Raw genomic sequence first — 20,334 nt, forward strand, 5'->3', positions numbered from 1 at the left:
GAAAAACTGAAGGAAGAAAACAGCAGCGGAATTACAGAACCGAAAAATGGACTAACAGGTACCAAAGGGAAAGGAACTGGGGAGGATGGGTGGGCAGGGAGGGATAAGGGGTGGAAGAAGAAAGGGGGTATTAAGATTAGCATGCATGGGTGGGTAGGGAGAAAGGGGAGCGTGGGCTGTACAACACAGAGAGGACAAGTAGTGATTCTACAACATTTTGCTAAGCTGATGGACAGTAACCGTAATGTGGTTTTTAGGGGGGACCTGATATAGGGGAGAGCATAGTAAACATAGTATTCTTCATGTAAGTGTAGACTAAAGATTTAAAAAAAATAAAGAAAAAAGAAAGAAAGAAAAGGGGGATTACTCCTTGATAGGATAAAACTATTGGCAAGTCAAAGATCAACGCATGCTTCAAATATCCTTAATGTTGATCACTTAAAGGGTGTCAGATGATCAGCTATGGAGGTACTCTTTTCTGATAATATTCCTTTCTCTTAATTAAAAAAAAAAAAGCAGTTCCTGTGTGCTGACCTCCAATGATTTGTACACAGTGGTATAGAGGGCATGTCAAAGTGTGGGCAAAGGGTCTGTTTGTTTCTATGCAGAAGATCTAGGCCTAGCTTGGCTACCCAGGAAATGAACTAAGATACGATATGAGGAGGAGCTTTCGGCATCAGCACTCTCTGGAGGACTTGTGCCGGGGGATGATCATCAAAAAGCCTCCACAGGGATCCGGGCGATGCTGCGGTTGTGGCTGCGTCCACCCCACCGTTTCCTGGACTTGCCATTGGAATGAGGAGGGAGATGTCTAGGCTGGCATGTGCATACAGTGAGACAACGAATTTGACCGGATCTGTACTGTTGGAACTCAACCAGGAGTTGGGAGGAGTGCAAGTTGTAGCACTCCAAAATCTTATGACTATAGACTATCTATGGTTAAAAGAACATATGGGATGTGAACAGATCCCAGAAATGGGTTGCTTTAATTTGTCTGATTTCTCTCAGACTGTTCAAGTACAGTTGGACAATATCCATCATATCATAGACAAATTTTCACAAATGCCTAGGGTGCCGAAATGGTTTTCTTGGCTTCACTGGAGATGGATGGTAATTATAGATGTGCTTTGTTTATGTCACCATATTCCTATTATGTTAATATGTGAGCGCAAGTTAGTTAGTAGTTTAAAACCTATACATGCTTAAGGTACTCTACAAGAAGATATGTCAAAGAAATAATCAATCCTCCCATGTTTCCTTCATATGCTACATCTATAGCTTTTCTTCTTCCTTCCTAATTACAACCCTTAAATAGAATTCGTGCCTCATATCGAATTTACCGAGTATCATAATTCCTCCAGGTGGTAAAGATACCTCGAGACAAGTGCTGGGCATAGAAGCCACAGGGCATAAATCTGCAAAGAAGTAAAAAGCTAACCTTTTCAAACAATATGGCTTCTCTCTTACTTACCAACTTTACATTTCCCTGTATGGCCCCGGAAGATGACTGGTTAGCCAGAGACGGGTAAGATTCCTCAAGGGAGGAACAACCTAAGACAGGCACAGTCGCAGGGGTGCCATCAGGTGAGAAATTGGGGTCAACAGAGGTGAGGCTCAGAACCTCAACCCCCCCCCCCTGTTTTGAGAGAAATCTTCTGCATCCGTGGATGTTTTGCTGCCCTTGTCTAGCTTGGATTAATACTTAGTCCATAGGCACAGACCTGATCATCTACATTTGCCCTCTTACAGCACTAAACTATGTTTTCTACCTTTATCTTGCATCTACCTACCACTTCAGCATTTTATTAAAAATAATAATAATAATAAAGGGAGAAATGTGGGATCCACATATAAATCAAGTATAAAAATCAAACGAATATTCATATTTGACCTGATTGTTTATAGTTCATAATGCGTGATCAAAACCGAAAGTTTCTGTGATGAATGCCCTTGTACTGTTCACCATGTAAGAATTTATTCACTATGTAAGAATTCATTCACCATATAAAAACTGGTTCGTTATGCTTCAGAAGATTGGAGACTGATGAGAATTAGGCTTGAGATGGATTAATGATTGTGCATTGAGCATTGACCCCCCTATACAGAATTTTATTGTTGTTAACAACTATTTGATCAATAAATATGAGAGATGCCCTCTCAAAAAAAAAATTTCCTTTTCAAATGGTTATAAGCCTTTTTTTTGAAACATGGATATCAACAATAACATCTGCCATATTTATGTACAGCCCTTCAATTAAACTTAAAAAAAAAGAAACAATGAGGAATAAGAACACTGTGAGCATTTCAAATATTTTAGTGTACTTCTTTTCAGAGTTAAACATGTATTACAAACTTTACCTGCTCTGGATGTTTGTGTTGCCTTCTCTGCTACTCTGTTATGGCCGACAGAGTCTTTTGCTTCTGTGGCAGGCTGAATGGATTTTGAAACAAGGTGAATACTAAATAACTTACATTTCATACAATCTGTGGTTATTAAATCAAGATAAAAATATGTAAATTTTACCTCGATGTGATATTTTTCATGAGAACCTAAAAAGCAAAAGGGATATGTAATCAATGATACATTAACAAGAAAGCCAACTATATATTCATGGCAGATATAGTGCTAAGCTGAATCATCATGCTTGGCTATGAAAATTATTACTTTAGGATTTGGTGCTTTGTGCTATTTGAGTGTTTAGGACAGCAATAAGATAGAAATATGAATCCAGTGTAAATGCTGAAGAAAAACATAGGACTATATAGGTTTAACAAAACATGCAGTTAGGATTTCAAAAGTAAAACTATGTTTCACATGAGTATAACTAACACAGAAAAATGCACATACGTGAAAGTGAACATGCTGACTGATGAAAATAAAAGTGATCATTAGTCAGAGGAACAAATCATGACCCTGAGGGGATAAATGTGAAAAGCTGATGGTAGAATGCAATGATGTGTCTTTAATGCAATATAGCTGGATCATTTGTAGGGTTATGATCCAAGTATTTGTAAATTTCTTCCATTTGTTCTGAAATTCAGGAAGTACAGAGTTGTGATGGAAATTCAGGGATTGGATGTCTTTCTAATCAGAGAGAGTGTTATGAATTGATCAGTTGGATATGCAGGTTGTAGTGTAATAGTTTAAAAAATACTCTCTTTTTTTAAAAATACCTGTGTGGCCTACTGATATGCCTACATTTCTTGCATCCTCTAGTTTAGCCATCTTTAAATTTCTTGATCCGCTCATGTGAGAAGGTATATAAAAAACACTTCTAAGAGATAATGTATAATGTATAATAAGGTCTCAATATGAAATATGGCTACTGAAAAGGAAGAAAGAAATTTAATTGCCACTGAATTTTTAGATATCAAAAATTTTTATATTTCAAAATCAGTGTAACATTTGCTAAAAATCAGAATTTTAGTATTTAGAGAATGAACTCCCTCATTTCTCATTTCCCAAGTTAGTTTGGCTTGGTGTACAATGATAGCCCTTAAAGAATTTTTGTGAAGCAACTATCTTACCAAAAAGATTATCTTAAGAAAAGACAGCCAGTGCTTCCCTTTCAAATTACTTAAATAACCTGATTAAAAAATGGGCAGAGGATCTGAACAGACCCTTCTCCAAAGAAGAAATTTAGATGGCCAATAGGCACATGAAAAGATGCTACACACTGCTAATTATCAGGGAAGTGCAAATTAAAACCATAATGAGATATCACCTTATGCCAGTTAGGATGGCCCACATAGAAAAGACAAGGAACAACAAATGCTGGAGGATGTGGAGAAAGGGGAAACCTCCTACACTGCTGGTGGAAATGTACATTTGTTCAACCATTGTGGAATGCAATATGGAGGTTCCTCAAAAAACAAAAAATAGAAATATCATTTGACCCAGGGATTCCACTCCTAGGAATTTACCCAAAGAAAACGGGTTTTTGGATTCAAAAAGACATATGCACCCCTATGTTTTTTTGCAACACTGTTTACAATAGGCAAGATACAGAAGCAACATAAGTGTCCATCAGTAGGTGGATGGATAAAGAAGATGCCGTACTTATACACAATGCGGCTTCTTCTCAGCCATAAGAAGAGGACAAATCCTAACCATTTGCAACAACATGGATGGAGCCAGAGGGAATTATTCTCAGTGAAATAAGCCAGGTGGAGAAAGACAAGTTCCAAATGATTTCACTCATTTGTGGAGTGTAACAATGAAGCAAAACTGAAGGAACAAAACAGCAGCAGGCTCACAGACTCCAAGAAAGGTCTAGTAGTTACCAAAGGGGAGGGGTGGGTAGGAGTGGAGAGCGAGGGAGAAAGGGATTGATTAGCACATATGGTGTGTGTGGAGTCACGGGAAACAGCACAGCACAGAGAAGACTAGTAACTCAGTGGCATCTTACTACACTGATGGACAGTGACTTCAATGCGGTATTGGGGGGAACTTGATAATATGGGTGAATGTAGTGACCACATTGTTCTTCATGTGAAACCTTCAGAAGAGTGTATATCAATGATAACAGAAAAAGGGGACACATGTGGAGGGGGGAGGTAAAGGATTCAGACTGCTATGTAAAGTACTCCCTTAGTATTCTGTCTTTCCTCCCCAGATGATTAGGTGTCTCTTTCTTTGGGCCTACCTTAGTGCTTTAAAGATTTTTCTTATATGTCTTTACCATACGAGCTATGAATTATCATCAACGTGTTTATCCCCTTTTGCTCTGAAACTAGGCGACACTCTCCTATATCATCTTTGTAAAAATAGTCTTTATTTACTTTACTCAATTGTTATTTATTGAGTTCCAGCTAAATACTTTAAGGTTTAAAGAAGACCGCAGACAACAGGAATCAGGAACGGGTTTTTAGAGACAATGCCTGTGCTGACTTAAACAGTGAGGTTAGCCAGAACCAAATGGGTAGTGGGCAGGAATGTGGAGAGCATGCAGGACCACTGCAAGACAGGCAGAGCAGCACATGATGGGGTGACTATCTGACTTAAATACACGGATTGGTTAGGCTGGCATGCCCAGCAGTTCAGAATGCCAGAGAAGAGGGTGGGCAGTAGAAAAGGCTGATGGTAGGGAGTTAGGTAGGAGTCAGATTACCAAAGCCTTCCTTATATGTAATTTTGGATGCCTGGACGTAAATGTGTTTTAGGGTGCTTCATGGTTGTTATTTATAGCTGCGATATGTCGCTCTAAGTACTGAGGGGAAGGATGAATATGGGTGGGAGAGCAAGCAAATAAATGGAAGCAGATATATTATAAAGCAGTAACGTAAAATAGAGATGATACAGGCCTGAACTGAGAAGATTCTGGAAATATATTTAGGATGCAAAATTACCAGGGCTCATCATAAAATTAAGGTCCCTAGAAAACTAACTCTGCTCATTACTTTGTAAAAGGTATTAGCTAAGAAGAGCAATGGTCCACATGAACTGGTCTAAGTTACTTATATTTAATTCTGTAGTATTTCTATCTCACATCTTCCAATGCAGCAGGAACTTCTGTAGCTGTTTTGTTTTAAATGTCCTGCTCTTTGTGTCTGCCCAACTTGTGAGGAAACAGAGCAAACAAGTCAGTTGTACAGGTAAATAACTGGGCTGACCGCTCAATGTCATCACTACTCTAGGATATAACTGAAAATCTTTTGTGAACTACATTGCTAATTCTAAAGGTAAAAAGAAAAAGAAGATAAAACTAAAGGGTGTGAAGAATATTATATAACATTTTAGTGGATACCTGAGCCTATGACTTATAAAGGGCACTGAATTAACTGGTGCATAAAATTAGAATACACATTACATGTGGTTAATCAGCAGACCTATTACATGTGGTTAATAACAGACTGTTATCCTAGCAGTATTAAAATTGGTTTTCTGTATTTTAGTTTTAAATGATACAATCCTCAAAATAACCAACACTCCTTGTGAATTATTTATTCATTAAAAAATTGTAAGACAAGTTGACAGACTATGTGTACATATCGGAGGCAGCACTGTGTAGTAAATTCCCAATAATTCCCATTACTCCTGGGAAAGCTAACTCTAAATTACATAAAGTGATAGGAAATACAAGGAATATTTTAATTTTTGGCTTTGGAAGGTGCTCTTTTAGTTACACTTAATGTAGCTGTAACTAATACTTGTGAATTCAGGGCTATAAAAATAAAGCTAGGAGACTACGTTTGGTCTGAGTAGGCAACCTTTAGCTATCTACCTAGTTTCCCAAACAGTCCCTAAACTCTAAACTCAATCCTGTTACACACTCTTAAGTATATTCTCAATACTAGCCTAGAAGAAATTACTCTTTCTCCTAATTCTGTTATTTATATATTGTTTTGGGAGAGACAGAATGTCAATCATTGCTAAAAGGTATTATGTTTGCTTGTAGGTTGCATAGAAAGAGTAACCACAAAGATTTTGTCACAAAATGACTTTTGAAAAATCAAAACTACACGAAGCCATGCAGAGGTGATCAGGGGTTGAATTCCCTGTGCTTCTTTTCTTAACTTCTGTGCTCTCTCTGTCCTCTGGAAGCTGTGATTCACAAAGGTCAGAGTTTATAATCCTCTAACAGAAACACAGCTCCAATATTAATCTTTCCTTTATCTCTGTGGGTCATCTGTCCAAATTCTGTGGATGCTGACTGATTTTTGTTCATTGACAGTGACACAAATGGACACTTACCTTCAGTTTTCAGTTCCCCAGGTGTCTGATTGGACACATCACTGACAGTGATACCAGGCGAGACTGAACCTGAAAAATTGGAAAACAAGATTTCCATGTATTAGTCTGTAAGTAATGATACAAATTTGGCTAACTTATGCAACGTGTTTATCAGAGAAGCACTCCCACATCCTCCCCTCCCCACTGAGACACACTGCTCCCTCACCGCTTAAATGCCCTGTACTGCCATTCACGTAGGTAAGCCTAATTAACTAACCCCGTCTTTGCACAGTTGTCCAGCACAAGCCACTAGTGGTTGCCATTCTCCCAGGAGACGAAGGCCACCTACGAGCAAGAAGGGATGTTCTCGCAGCCACCACATGTGCCAGTTCCCCACAACTACCTCTATCGCCATGAAAAGGCAGAAGAATTTGACACAGGTAAGTCCAACCCAGACATCCTCCCCTGAGAAGGAATCTGGGGAGATAGACCTAACCAATCTCTCTGAAAAAGAATTCAAAATAAAGTTTATAACCGTGCTAATGGAGCTGCAGAGAAACATGCAGGAGCTAAGGGATGATGTCTGGAAGGAGATAACACAAATGAAACAATCTCTGGAAGGATTTATTAGCAGAATGGAAGAGATGCAAGAGGCCATTCATGGAATACAAACCAGAGAACAGGAATGCATAGAAGCTGATGCAGAGAGAGATAAAATGATCTCCAGGAATGAAACAATATTAAGAGAGCTGTGTAACCAATCCAAAAGGAACAATATCCGCATTATTGGGATACCAGAAGAAGAGAGAAAAATGGATAGAAAGTGTATTTGAAGAAATAATTGCTGATAACTTACCCAAACTGGGGGAGGAAATAATCATTCAGAGCACAGAAGTACCCAGAACTTCCAACAGAAGGCACCCAAGGAGGACAACACCAAGACACATAATAAATAAAATGGCAAAGATGAAGGACAAGGACAGAGTTTTAAAAGCAGCTAGAGAGAGGAAAAAGGTCACCTACAAAGGAAAAACCATCAGGTTAACATCAGACTTCTCAACAGAAACCTTACAGTCCAGAAGAGAATGGCACAACATATTTAACGCAATGAGACAGAAGGGGTTTGAACCAAGGGTACTGTATCCAGCAAGATTTTCATTTAAATATGAAAGTGGGATTAAAAAATTCCCAAACAAGCAAAAGTTTAGAGAATTTGCCTCACACAAACCACCTCTAAAGGGTATTTTAGAGGGACTGCTCTAGAAGGAAGCACTCCTAAGGCTAAACAGATGTCACCAGAGAAAATAAAATCAGACCTAAGAAAGCAGAACTATCAAATATTAACTAAAGGCAAAAAATGAAATCAACTACCCCCAAAAGCAGTCAAATGAAACAAAAAAGAGCACACAAATAAACCACCTAATGTACAAAGAATGGAGGAGGAGGAATAAGAAGGGGGAGAAATAAAGAATCATTAGACTGTGTTTATAATAGCTCAATAAGTGAGTGAAGTTAGACAGTAAGATAGTAAAGAACGTAACCATGAACCCTTGGTAACCACGAACCTAAAGCCTGCAATAGCAGTAAGTACATATCTTTCAATAATCACCATACATGCAAATGGAATGAATGCACCAATCAAAAGACACAGAGTAATAGAATGGATAAAAAAGCGAGACCCATCTACATGTTGCTTACAAGAGACTCACCTCAAACCCAAACACATGCACAGACTAAAACTCAAGGGATGGAAAAAGATATTTCATGCAAACAACACAGAGGAAAAAGTAGGTGTTGCAGTACTAGTATCAGAAAAAATAGACTTCAAAACATGGAAAGTCACAAGAGATAAAGAAGGACATTATATAATGATAAATGGGTCATTCCAACAAGAGGACATAACCATTATAAATATATATGCAACCAATACAGGAGCACCAACATATGCGAAACAAATATAGAATTAAAGGAGGAAATAGAATGCAATGCATTTATTTTAAGAGACTTCAACACACCACTGACTCCCAAGGACAGATCTACCAGAGAGAAATTAAGTAAGGACACAGAGGCATTGAACAACACACTAGAAAAGATGGACTGAATAGACATCTATAGAACTCAACACCCAAAAAGGACAGGATACACATTCTTCTCAAGTGCACATGGAACATTCTCCAAAATAGACCATATACTAGGCCACAAAAAGAGCCTCAGTAAATTAAAAATGATTGAAATTCTACCAACCAACTTCTCAGACCCAAAGGTATAAAACTAGAAATAAATTGTACAAAGAAAGCAAAACAGCTCATAAACACATGGAGGCTAAACAACAAGCTCCTAAATAATCAGTGGATCAATGACCAAATCAAAATACAGATCAAGAAATATATGGGAAGAATTGACAACAACACAAAGCCCCAACTTCTGTGGGAAAGCAGTTTTAAGAGGAAATTATATAGCAACCTAGGCATATTTAAAGAAGGAAGAACAATCCCAAATGAATAGTCTAAGGACACAATTATTGAAATTGGAAAAAGAGGAAGAGATGAGACCTAAAGTTAGCAGAAGGAGGGACATACTAAAGATCAGAGAAGAAATAAATAAAATTGAGAAGAATAAAACAATAGCAAAAGTCAATGAAACCAAGAGCTGGTTCTTTGAGAAAATAAATAAAATAGATACACCTCTAGCCAGACTTATTAAGAGAAAAAGAGAATCAACACACATCAACAGAATCAGAAACGAGAAAGGAAAACTCACGACGGAGCCCACAGAAATACAAAGAATTATTAGAGAATACTATGAAAATGTATGCGCTAAGAAGCTGGAAAACCTAGGAGAAATGGACAATTTCCTAGAGATACACAACCTTCCAAGAGTGACCAAGGAAGAAACACCAAATCTAAACAAACCAATTACCAGCAATTTAATTGAAGTGGTAATCAAAAAACTACCCAGGAACAAATCCCCCAGCCCAGATGGATTTACCTCGGAATTTTATCAGACATACAGAGAAGACATAATACCCATTCTCCTTAAAGTTTTCCAGAAAATAGAAGAGGAGTGAATACTTCCAAACTCATTCTATGAAGCCAAAGACCCCACCAAAAAAAAAAAATTACAGACCAATATCCCTGATGAGCACAGATGCAAAAATACTCAACAAAATATTTGCAAACCGAATTGAAAAATACATCAAAAGGATCATACACCATGACTAAGTGGGATTCATCCCAGAGATGCAAGGATGGTACAACATCTGAAAATCCATCAACATTATCCACCACATAAATAAAAAGAAAGACAAAAACCACATGATCATCTCCATAGGTTCTGTAAAAGCATTCGACATAATTCGACATCCATTTATGATAAAAACTCTCAGCAAAATAGGTATAGAGGGCAAGTACCTCAACACAATAAAGGCCATATATGATAAGCCCACAGCCAACATCATACTGAACAGCGAGAATCTGAAAGCTTTTTCTCTGAGATCGGGAACAAGAAAGGGATGCCCACTCTCCCCACTGTTATTCAACATAGCAGTGGAGGTTCCAGCCACAGCAATTAGACAAAACAACGAAATACAACCAATCCAAATTGGTAAAGAAGAACTGAAGCTGTCACTATTTGCAGATAACATGATACTGTACATAAAAAACCCTAACGACACCACTCCAAAATTAACACACAGAAATCTGTAGCTTTCCTATTCGGTAACAATGAACTAATAGAAAGAGAAATCAGGAAAACATTTCCATTTACAATTGCATCAAAAAAAATAAAATACCTAGGAATAAACCTAACCAAGTAAGTGAAAGACATATACCTTGAAAACTACAAGACACTCTTGAGAGAAATTAAAGGGGACACTAACAAATTGAAACTCATCCCATGCTCTTGGCTAGGAAGAAATAATATCATCAAAATGGCCATCCTGCACAAAGCAATATACAGATTTGATGCAATCCCTATCAAATTACCAAAAGCATACTTCAACGAACTGGACCAAATAGTTCAAAAATTCATATGGAATACCCAAAGACCCCGAATAGCCAAAGCAATCCTGAGAAGGAAGAATGAATTGGGGGGGCAGCTCACTCCCCAACTTCAAGCTCTACTACAAAGCCACAGTAATCAACATAATTTGGTACTGGCACAAGAACAGAGCCACAGACCAGTGGAACAGAATAGAGACTCCAGACATTAACCCAAACTTATATGGTCAATTAATATATGATAAAGGAGCCATGGACATACAATGGGGAAATGGCATTCTCTTCAAAAGATGGTGCTGGCAAAACTGGACAACTAGATGTAAGAGAATGAAACTGGTCACTGTCTAACCCCATACACACAAGTAAATTAGAAATGGATCAAAGACCTGAATGTAAGTCATGAAATCATAAAACTCCTAGAAAAAACATTGGCAAAAATCTCTTGGACGTAAACATGAGAAACATCTTCATGGACATATCTCCCCAGGGAAGGGAAACAAAAGTAAAAATGAATAAGTGGGACTATATCAAGCTGAAAAGCTTCTGTACAGCAAAGGACACCATCAATAGAACAAAAAGGTACCCTACAGTATGGGAAAATATATTCATAAATGACAGTTCCGATAAAGGGTTGACATCCAAAATATATAAAGAGCTCATGCACCTCAACAAACAAAAAGCAAATAATTCAATTAGCAAATGGTCAGAGGAGCTGAATAGACAGTTCTCCAAAGAAATTCAGATGGCCAACAGAAACATGAAAAGATGCTCCACATCGCTAGTCATCAGAGAAATGAGAATTAAAACCACAATGAGATATCACCTCACACCAGTAAGGATCGTCACCATCCAAAAGACAAACAACAACAAATGTTGGCAAGGTTGTGGAGAAAGAAGAACCCTCCTACACTGCTGGTGGAAATGTAAATTAGTACAACCATTGTGGAAAGCAGTATGAGGGTTCCTCAAAAAGCACAAAATAGACATACCACTTGATGCAGGAATTCCACTTCTAGGAATTTACCCTAAGAATGCAGTACACCAGTTTGAAAAAGACAGATGCACCCCTGTGTTTATCGCAGCACTATTTAGAATAGCCAAGAAATGGAAACAACCTAACTGTCCATCAGTAGATGAATGGATTAGGAAGACGTGGTACACAATGGAATATTATTCAGCCATAAGAAGAAAACAACTCCTTTCATTTGGAATAACATGGATGGAACTAGAGCATATTATTCCCAGTGAAATAAGCCAGGTGGAGAAAGACAAGTATCAAATGATTTCACTCATATGTGGAGTATAAGAACAAAGAAAAACTGAAGGAACAAATCAGCAGCAGAATCACAGAACCCAAGAATGGACTAACAGTTACCAAATGGAAAGGCATTAGGAAGGATGTGTGGGAAGGGAGGGATAAGTGTGGGGATAAAGAAAGGGGGCCTTACGATTAGCATGTATAATGTAGGGCGGGCATGGGGACGGCTGTGCAACACAGTGAAGACAAGTAGTGATTCTATAGCATCTTACTATGCTGGTGGACTGACTGTAATGGGGTATGGGGAGGGGTGTCTTGGTGAAGGGGGGCCCCTAGTAAACATAATGTTCTTCATGTAATTGTAGATTAATGATAAGAAAAAAAGTGTAAGACAAGTTGATAGACTGTGTACATATCAGAGGCGGCACTGTGTAGTCAATCCCAATATTTTCCATTACTCCTGGTCGAGCCAACTCTAAATTCCATAAAGTCATAGAAAATACAAGGAATATTTTAATTTTTGGCTTTGGAAGGTGCTCTTTTAGTTACACTTAATGTAGCTGTAACTAATACTTGTGAATTCAGGGCTATAAAAAATAAAACTAGGAGACTAAGTTTGGTCTTTGGCTATCTACCTAGTTTCCCAAACAGTCTCTAAACTCTAAACACAATCCTGCTATACACTCTTAGGTATATTCTCAATACTAGCCTAGAAGAAATTACTCTTTCTCCTAATTCCCATTTTACATGCCCTGTACTGCTATCCACGTAGGGAAGCCTAATTAACCACGGTCCCTCATTTTTTCTACTTTTATATTTTCTACTATCACTTACTTTGACTTGCTCATCAATCTCTATTACCTATTCTATATTCTGTAGAGCTTAATGAGGAATTAAGATTCTTCAAGGTATGAATTTTATTATTAATGACATTTATGGGTAACCACTTATTTTACGTTTAAGCGTGCATACTGGTTATTGGGTGCTGTAAAGACATAGGTTTCATAAAAGTTGTCAGTGAGTGGCATCACTTTAATTACAGTATGCACCAGGATCTTCAGAATTCACTTGTTAAACCTGGAATAAGCACAGTCAGTTATGTGAGAAAAGACAGCCTTGAGTGGCCTGTTTCCAAGTTAAAAGAGGGCAAGTTGACTCCAGAGTATAGAGTGCCATGAGTTAGGAAATGAATATATAACAAAATTATTTTCTTTAAGACAAAATCATCAGATTTAAACTCTAAATTTTAAGCAAGTGAGCAAAAAAAACCCCGAAATTTGGATGGAAACTTTGAAGCCCTTCCATCACAAGGACTGCTAAAAGTTTCATCCATGAGCCCCGCCTGGCTTAAAGTGGTGGTTGTGAAACATCACCTGGGAGTCCCTGGAGTCCCAAGATCCATCTGCTCATGGGGTCCAAGAGGTCCAAGTATTTTTGCTATAAAGCTCAATGTTACTTGCCATTTCCATTCTCATTCTCTTTACAAGCATACAGTGTAATGTTCCAGAGATATGGTATGTGATAACATCAGAGCTCTAATAGTTAATGCGATGTATGATCATGTACATTTGTATTTAGAATGTTTCAGTTTTAACTTCTAATGTCATGACTATCAATAGATACAACACATTTAACTAAAACTTCCTAGGAATTCTCAGCAATTTTTAATAATACAGAGGAATCCTAAGACCAAAACATTTCAGAATTACTGTTTTAAAAGTCTACCAATATTTATCAGGGTATAATTACTTTTCGCATTTTTAATAATCAAAGACCTCTCTCCCTCTCTCTCTCTCTCTCTGTCACAAATGGCCAACATTGGAAGTTGAATAAATTGAGCACCCGGACTGTGTTCATTTCACTACCATTGGGTGAACACCTCAAGATGGGCTGATATGAGTCCAAAGAAACAAAAACTTCCTTTGGCTGTGTCACCTTCTGTGTTTTCCTTCACTGTGTCCTCTATATGAAGGGTCATCAAGCTGTGGCAAACAGGCCAAATCCAGTCTGCCATCTGGCTTCGAAACAGTCATCTGGGAGCAGTCATGCTTATTATTCACTTATGTCTTGTCTACAACTGCTTTCAAACTATTATGGCCCCACTTAGCAGATGTGACAGCACCTGGCCTCTCTCATTCAGGTTTGACTTAATGAGGTATGAAGCTGGTAACAGGCCATGTTAGTGTAACAGTATGTAAAATAAGCTGTGTTTCTCAACGAGGCATGGCTTTTCTGACTCCTGTACTTCCAGCAGGAGTGTTTCAGAGCCTGTCTCAGCAGTACTGCTGCACACCAGTGAAGTTCTGAGTGTCTGCCATTTATGTATGGTTCTTCCAGGAAGGTATTGCTGTGTACCCAGTTTTAAAGACAGTTATTTTTATTAGTGAGATAAATCAGTATGTAATAAGAAACATTCATGTACTAAATGTAATTCACTGTTATAAAATATTCTATTTTATTTATCATATTTTACCTTATTTTCTACTTTATTATGACAAGTTCAATTTGTTATAATGTGATTACAGAGGAAAGATACAACATTTAACTTAAAAATCTTTTATGTACACAAAGATATATGGGATTTTAGGAGTCATGACTAAATGATTCATTTTCAGACTATTGAAATAAACACCATCTCAAATTTTAAGTTACTTACATTAGCTTTAAAAATTATTCTGAATATTGAACTATTAAGAAAGAAATTAAGAAAGAAAAAATATACATGTAACTTATACACCGTTTTTCTTCATTCGTCTTTCATTATCAAAACTCCCTTATTCTTACTTTATCTATGGTAGACCACCAAGGGCAATTCAGTATCTCAACTCTTACCTGGAGAAGAGTTTCGATTATTTTGAGAAGAATTTTTAATTCCCTTGTCCACTTTGTACATATCAATTAGTTGGCAAATGCTATGTGTAAAGAAAGGTTACAAATAATATTACTACTTTAGTACTGATTTGAAAAACATTTATCAAATAACATTCCTAAGAATATTTTGGATAATAACAGCTAATACAAAGCCTTAATTAGCCCATATACTCCAAATTTCTAAGTGTTACAAACTTTTTATCAAGCAAATAATTAAATATGACAAGCGGTAAGATAGTAAGGTGGACCAGTCATGAACTGAGGGCACTATAGCTCAGTAAATGAGTCAGACTTAGCGTGCCATAATGGATGGATGTGTCTTGAACTCAGAAGGCCTAGCTCTATAACCAACAGCTTTTTGTTATTGGACAAGCTGCTTCTCTTCAATTCAAAGTCTTGCTCTAGAAATTAGGGATCTTGCTCTAGAAAGTAGGGATCTTGCCGCCTCATTTTACAAAGTTGTTGCAAGGGTTTCATAAGCTACTATACCCCCAAAATGCTCACAGGAACACTCAAGGAATGGAATGATTTGCTCTTCAACTTGAAACTATTTTGGAATACCAAATAAAACCCAGTGGGTTTTCACATGTTCTAACAAGTTAGCTGCCGTGTTCAGAAGACGTAATTATTTTCGGTTAACTGTCCTTTCTTTGTGGTAATTTAGGTGATAAGTAACTTATAAATATACTACCTCATTAAGTTGGATGACAGCATTGTCCCCTATCATTGTAGCTAATCACACCGACGGCACAAACCAATAGAAGTCAAAACCTGGCGCCGACTGCTACTTTTTCCTCTCCATCTACTCAAACTTTGAACTAGCAGGTCTTTATCTGAATGATGTTTCATCTCCATGTCATCTCCAGTTGACTTGAAAGACTTACCCCTACTCTTGTACATGTGGACATGGATGGGGCTTAGCTCTCCTAATGCCAAGTAACCTACTTGAGATTCAGAGATTCCTGTTGAGTGGCTGGCTTTCTTGTGAGGCAGAATCTGAAAGTATTTTGAAACCTGAACTCCACTCAAGGCACTTTGGAAATTTTCATCATTATGGAAAACAGACCACTTAAGGGGTGAACCTTAATTATGGAATCTCAGGCAAACTGGTCCCACTATTTAGGTCAGGGCAATATGGGGTGTTCCATGACCTAAGAAACCTGCTACCCTGTGGGTACAGAACATCCTACGAGAAGGCAAGTCTAATCTCTTCCTGCAGCCTTATCTGAACCTCTCTGCTAATATCTGCAGCTAATGGTCCCACCTAATATCGGCAAACAGGACAGACAATATCCTCAAAGGGTGAGTCATTGTGAGGGTCTCAGGCTAGGGTGCAGGCTCTCCATAAGGCTTTTGAGGGTGTGCAGAAAAGTGTGTTGCTGAAGCTAGCAGGCCCAGCTGCCAGAACAGGGAGCTCATGCTCTGGAATAGTGGCTGAACGTACAAGCATATGTATGTGAACTGAGAAAAGGTGTGGCTTTTCCAGTCTAGTGTGGATCACCATGAAGACAGGAATCTAGAAAGGCAAGGACATCCTGGGAGCAAAGGTCAATCAGGACTGCCTATAGGGCCATTTCAGTAGCAATGCTGCAGCAGTACAAGCAGTGGAAACAACAGAACATAGAGTGTCCTTTCCCGCCCCCTCCAAGGGACTTATGAAAGAGCACTGTCTCTTTGGTCTTAGGGAAACCCTTGGGTTCTTGGAAAATTCAGGGGGGAGAGTATAGGGGTAGTACCCAGGGAAAAAAGCAGGATTTTCTGCTATTGTGAACATGTCCAGGTAACAGTAGAAAATTCGGAGATGTGACATTATTTGTGCCTCATGCATAGCTGATATACATCGAATTAAATGGATAATGTTATATCTTAAAAAAAGTCCTGTGATAAAGAACTGGGCACCATTGCTACCAGTCTAGCTTTTTGCAGGGTTTCTGGCTGATGATGTGCCCTATGTGTAGTGCCAGTCCAAAACTGACTGAACCAAACTATGAAATCACCTGTTACATATTGAGTAACAGTTATTTTAAACATTAGTTCAGTGGTAGCTAGCATTTTAATGTAAATACTTACGTATTCAAACCTCTCTTATAAGCATAATTTTCTGCAGTCCATCCAAGGGTATCTTCCGAAAAGACATCAATATCTTGCTGAAGAAGCAGCCTGGCTATAACTGTTGATCCATTATCTATAGCAAGCATGAGTGTTGTTCTAAAATGACAGAGAAATAACTTCACCCTTAGGAACTTTGTTACTTAAATAGCTAACTTGATACACTTTACCAAGTTAAAATCTTGCCTGTCTGTGTAGAACTGACCATTCTCATGGTCAAGGGTTCATCTTTGTAAATTACCTCCAAGACTAAAAGGAATGGACAAAAAGGAAGCCTTTTGTCCCACTTGGCTGTTATGTAGTAGAAGTTGCTACTTTCAAGTCCTCTGGTGGACAAGAAACTATAGTGAGGTCACTTTTCTGAAATAGGTGAAGATTTAAATGAAGAATCCCCCATTTCTTCCTTAGTCCAGTATATTATACTTGAAAAAGACTGAAGTCTGATACATTAAAGCTATTTGCAGGCTTATAACAATATTAGTAATAATGGTAGTACTCATAGTTGCAGTTAGGATGCTAAGTATGTGCTAGGCACTAAACTAAATGATGTATCTATAATCTTATACACAACCATTCTTGAAGGATATATTATAATCCTATTTTATATCAAACATATTGGTGCTGATAAGTAATGTTCCCAAGGTCACACGCCTAACAAGCAGGAAAGTGAGGTATCACACTCAGTCTTGTGAGAACCTAAAGCCCACCTCCTTTCTCTTTATCACCCACCTATGACTCGTCTTCAGTAAATGGAAAGTTTGTTCAACTAAAGCTATCTTTCTTCCTTCTACCATACCAATGAAAAATAAAAACATCAAAATATATTAGAAGTGAAAAAGGATAAAAACTCATGAGCCCATAGTATCTGGTAATAGTCATTAACATTCACTTAGGAATAATGTAGTAACATCATTATTCTTTAAAGAAAGCAACTTAAAGCAAAGACACTTCCAAAAGACAAAAATCAATTCCTTTTTAAGCTCAAGAAGCATCTTTTAGGAAAAAATGTATGTAAATTAGAGGTAAAAAAAATACTATAAAAGCATTAAGAAGTCCAAAATTGTGTCCTTAAAAAGCCTGTATTTTATAAAAACAAATATGAAACCCACTCTTTAGCTAATCTAAAAATCATGAGCAAAAAAGTCAGATTGCAAATGTCATCAGCTAATATTGTAAAAGAACCCTGCTGTACAGACTGTTGCCTAGTCAGAATCATTGCTTTTCTACTAATGATGTGTTGATATTTTCCACTACGTAATTATCAATTAATCCTACACTTAATCTTCTGATGTGTTTATCACGACGCTAGAGAAATATAAGGTTTAAGAAAACAATACTGTACCTTTTTTTCTTATCAACAGCATGTACATTTGCTCCTTTAGTTAACAAATACTTTGTCATTTCACACTTTCTTTGCCTTATAGCAAGCAAAAGTGGTGTGAAGCCTTCCTGTAAATCAGCAAAAACAATTTACAATTTAGAAAATCATATATTTCTAAACTGAATAAAAAAGTTATGAAAGATCCTCTGCCCTTAAACATATAATATAGAAGGAAAATAAAAAGTGGCCCCTTTCTTCTCAGCCCTCAGTTTTCACCTGCTGCTCCTTCTCTGGCAATGCCCTTCCTCTACACCTCTTCGACAGACTACCTGCAAAGGCATTCTCCACAACTCACTGCAAATACTGAAGTCTTCCAGGAAGTCTTTGCTTCCCTTCACAGTATTGACCATGGTGTGCTGTACTTGCCTTACTGCTTCCCATATAAACCAAGAGTTTCTTGAGGACAGGGGCTATTTCTTAATCTCTCTGTATCTCCAAGCTTTAAGATGTAGTAGGAAGTGCTTTAACTATTTTTACTGAGTTAACCGAAGTGAGTCTCTCTAGGGTACTGTTTCTTACAACAATTATTCCAAAGAATATGTACTTTACCAAAAGTTAATGACTATGCCACAGTGAGAATTCCATGTTCTGTATTTGAGAAATATTTTAAAGCTGTGCTTTATATGTCTAGTACTAAGGAAATCTGTTTAACTATGCTTACTCCCTATCTGTCCAATACTTCTTTGTTGCAAACATTAACATTTGAGGAATTAAGTGTTTCAGGGATAGTTCTGACAGCTTTCCAGTAAAAATGAGGGTTTTTCCCATGTGTACAAAATTGCTTGATTCTTCTATCAATGGTGTCAGGTTCCAAGATGTCAATGTCAGGCACTACTGCTTCGAATGGGTCACTAGAAAATGGACTCTGAATTAAAAGCGACACGCTTCGAATGAAAGGATTGCTTATAACCAAATGGTCCATGGGTTTTGCCCTATAAGAAGACAGTTTTGTTTTACCTTTGCTGTTAGTAAGCTCAATATGAAATTTTAATCCCAACTGTAATGATAACCCTGGGCCCACTAAAAAATCTTTTTATTTAGGATTCCATTTTAATTGCCACTTAAAATTGTATTCCATGCAAAATATGAATCAAATAAAAATATAATGGCTTATCAATAAAACTTCTAATACTGATCTACATGGATTATTTGTAGCATAATGGAAGTTAACTAAATCACTTGCATTTTTAAGGAACAATGCTGAGGGAAAAGATATAATATTGTCTACACTAAACAGATAACCTAACTGACTGTAACCATGATCAACCTCATTAGGTTTATAGACATTCCAGTGGGGATAGGATTACCAATAATACATGTAAAAAAAAGTCATTTAAAAAGCCACTTATAGAAAAGATGGCAGCATAAGAGGTGAGACAGAGAACTCCTAAAATGACACATAATATGAAAATATAATTAATACAACTAATCCTGAAAGAGCAACAGGAAAGAAGGCTGCACCAGACTGCATACACATGGAGAAAAGAGCAGACCTCACAGAATATGGTAACATACCTGACCCGGTGGGACCCAACCCCTTCCCCTACCCCAGCCCAGCAGAAGAGGAAGAAACAGAGCAGGGAGTGAGTGGACGCCTGGGACTTCTGAACACCTAGCCCTGGAGATCTGCTCTGGGAGCACAAACCTACATTGCACGCTGCTCTGATTTAGTGCGGTTGGAAAGCTAAGACAGGCTGAATAACTGCAGAGATGGAAATTCCAGCTGCTTGTGGAAAACAGGGATTCATATCTGGCTGATGTGGGTGGGCACTCTGAGAGACTTCCTAAAAGTGAGAGGGCTGCTAAAGGGACAAGGATTGTGCAGAGCTTACTGCTCAGGAGAATGGACAGGTAGCCAAAATTGTCTGGGTGCACTCTTCCCAGCAGGTTGGGAGCTTAAACTATCTTTAGGCACTCCATCCCCCTGGCTACATACACAGCTCCAAGGCCCCCCCCCACCACCATGATACACAGCCTGCTGTGTCTTACTCCCGCCTGGCTAGCCTGCAGCTGGCTCGGGATCACAAACCAGCAAAACTTGCCC

At 38.0% G+C, this 20,334-nt stretch overlaps 1 protein-coding gene across 1 annotated transcript in view; it reads right to left on the reverse strand.

Moving 5' to 3' along the window:
- LOC140847892 (ankyrin repeat domain-containing protein 26-like) overlaps positions 1-19,400 on the reverse strand; it is a 32,778-nt gene extending 13,378 nt beyond the window's left edge. Inside the window, exons 1-6 of the mRNA XM_073229505.1 lie at positions 18,252-19,400; positions 16,871-17,008; positions 14,762-14,841; positions 6,695-6,763; positions 2,525-2,550; positions 2,359-2,431 (exon numbers count right to left, since the gene is read on the reverse strand). Of these exons, the coding sequence (XP_073085606.1) occupies positions 2,359-2,431; positions 2,525-2,550; positions 6,695-6,763; positions 14,762-14,841; positions 16,871-17,008; positions 18,252-18,310 (445 nt within the window). The 5' untranslated portion in view covers positions 18,311-19,400. The remainder of the gene's footprint in view (positions 1-2,358; positions 2,432-2,524; positions 2,551-6,694; positions 6,764-14,761; positions 14,842-16,870; positions 17,009-18,251) is intronic.
- Positions 19,401-20,334: the final 934 nt, after the last annotated feature.

The sequence above is a fragment of the Manis javanica genome, chromosome 2 (assembly GCF_040802235.1).
Source record: "Manis javanica isolate MJ-LG chromosome 2, MJ_LKY, whole genome shotgun sequence".
NCBI classification, from domain to species: Eukaryota; Metazoa; Chordata; class Mammalia; order Pholidota; family Manidae; genus Manis; species Manis javanica.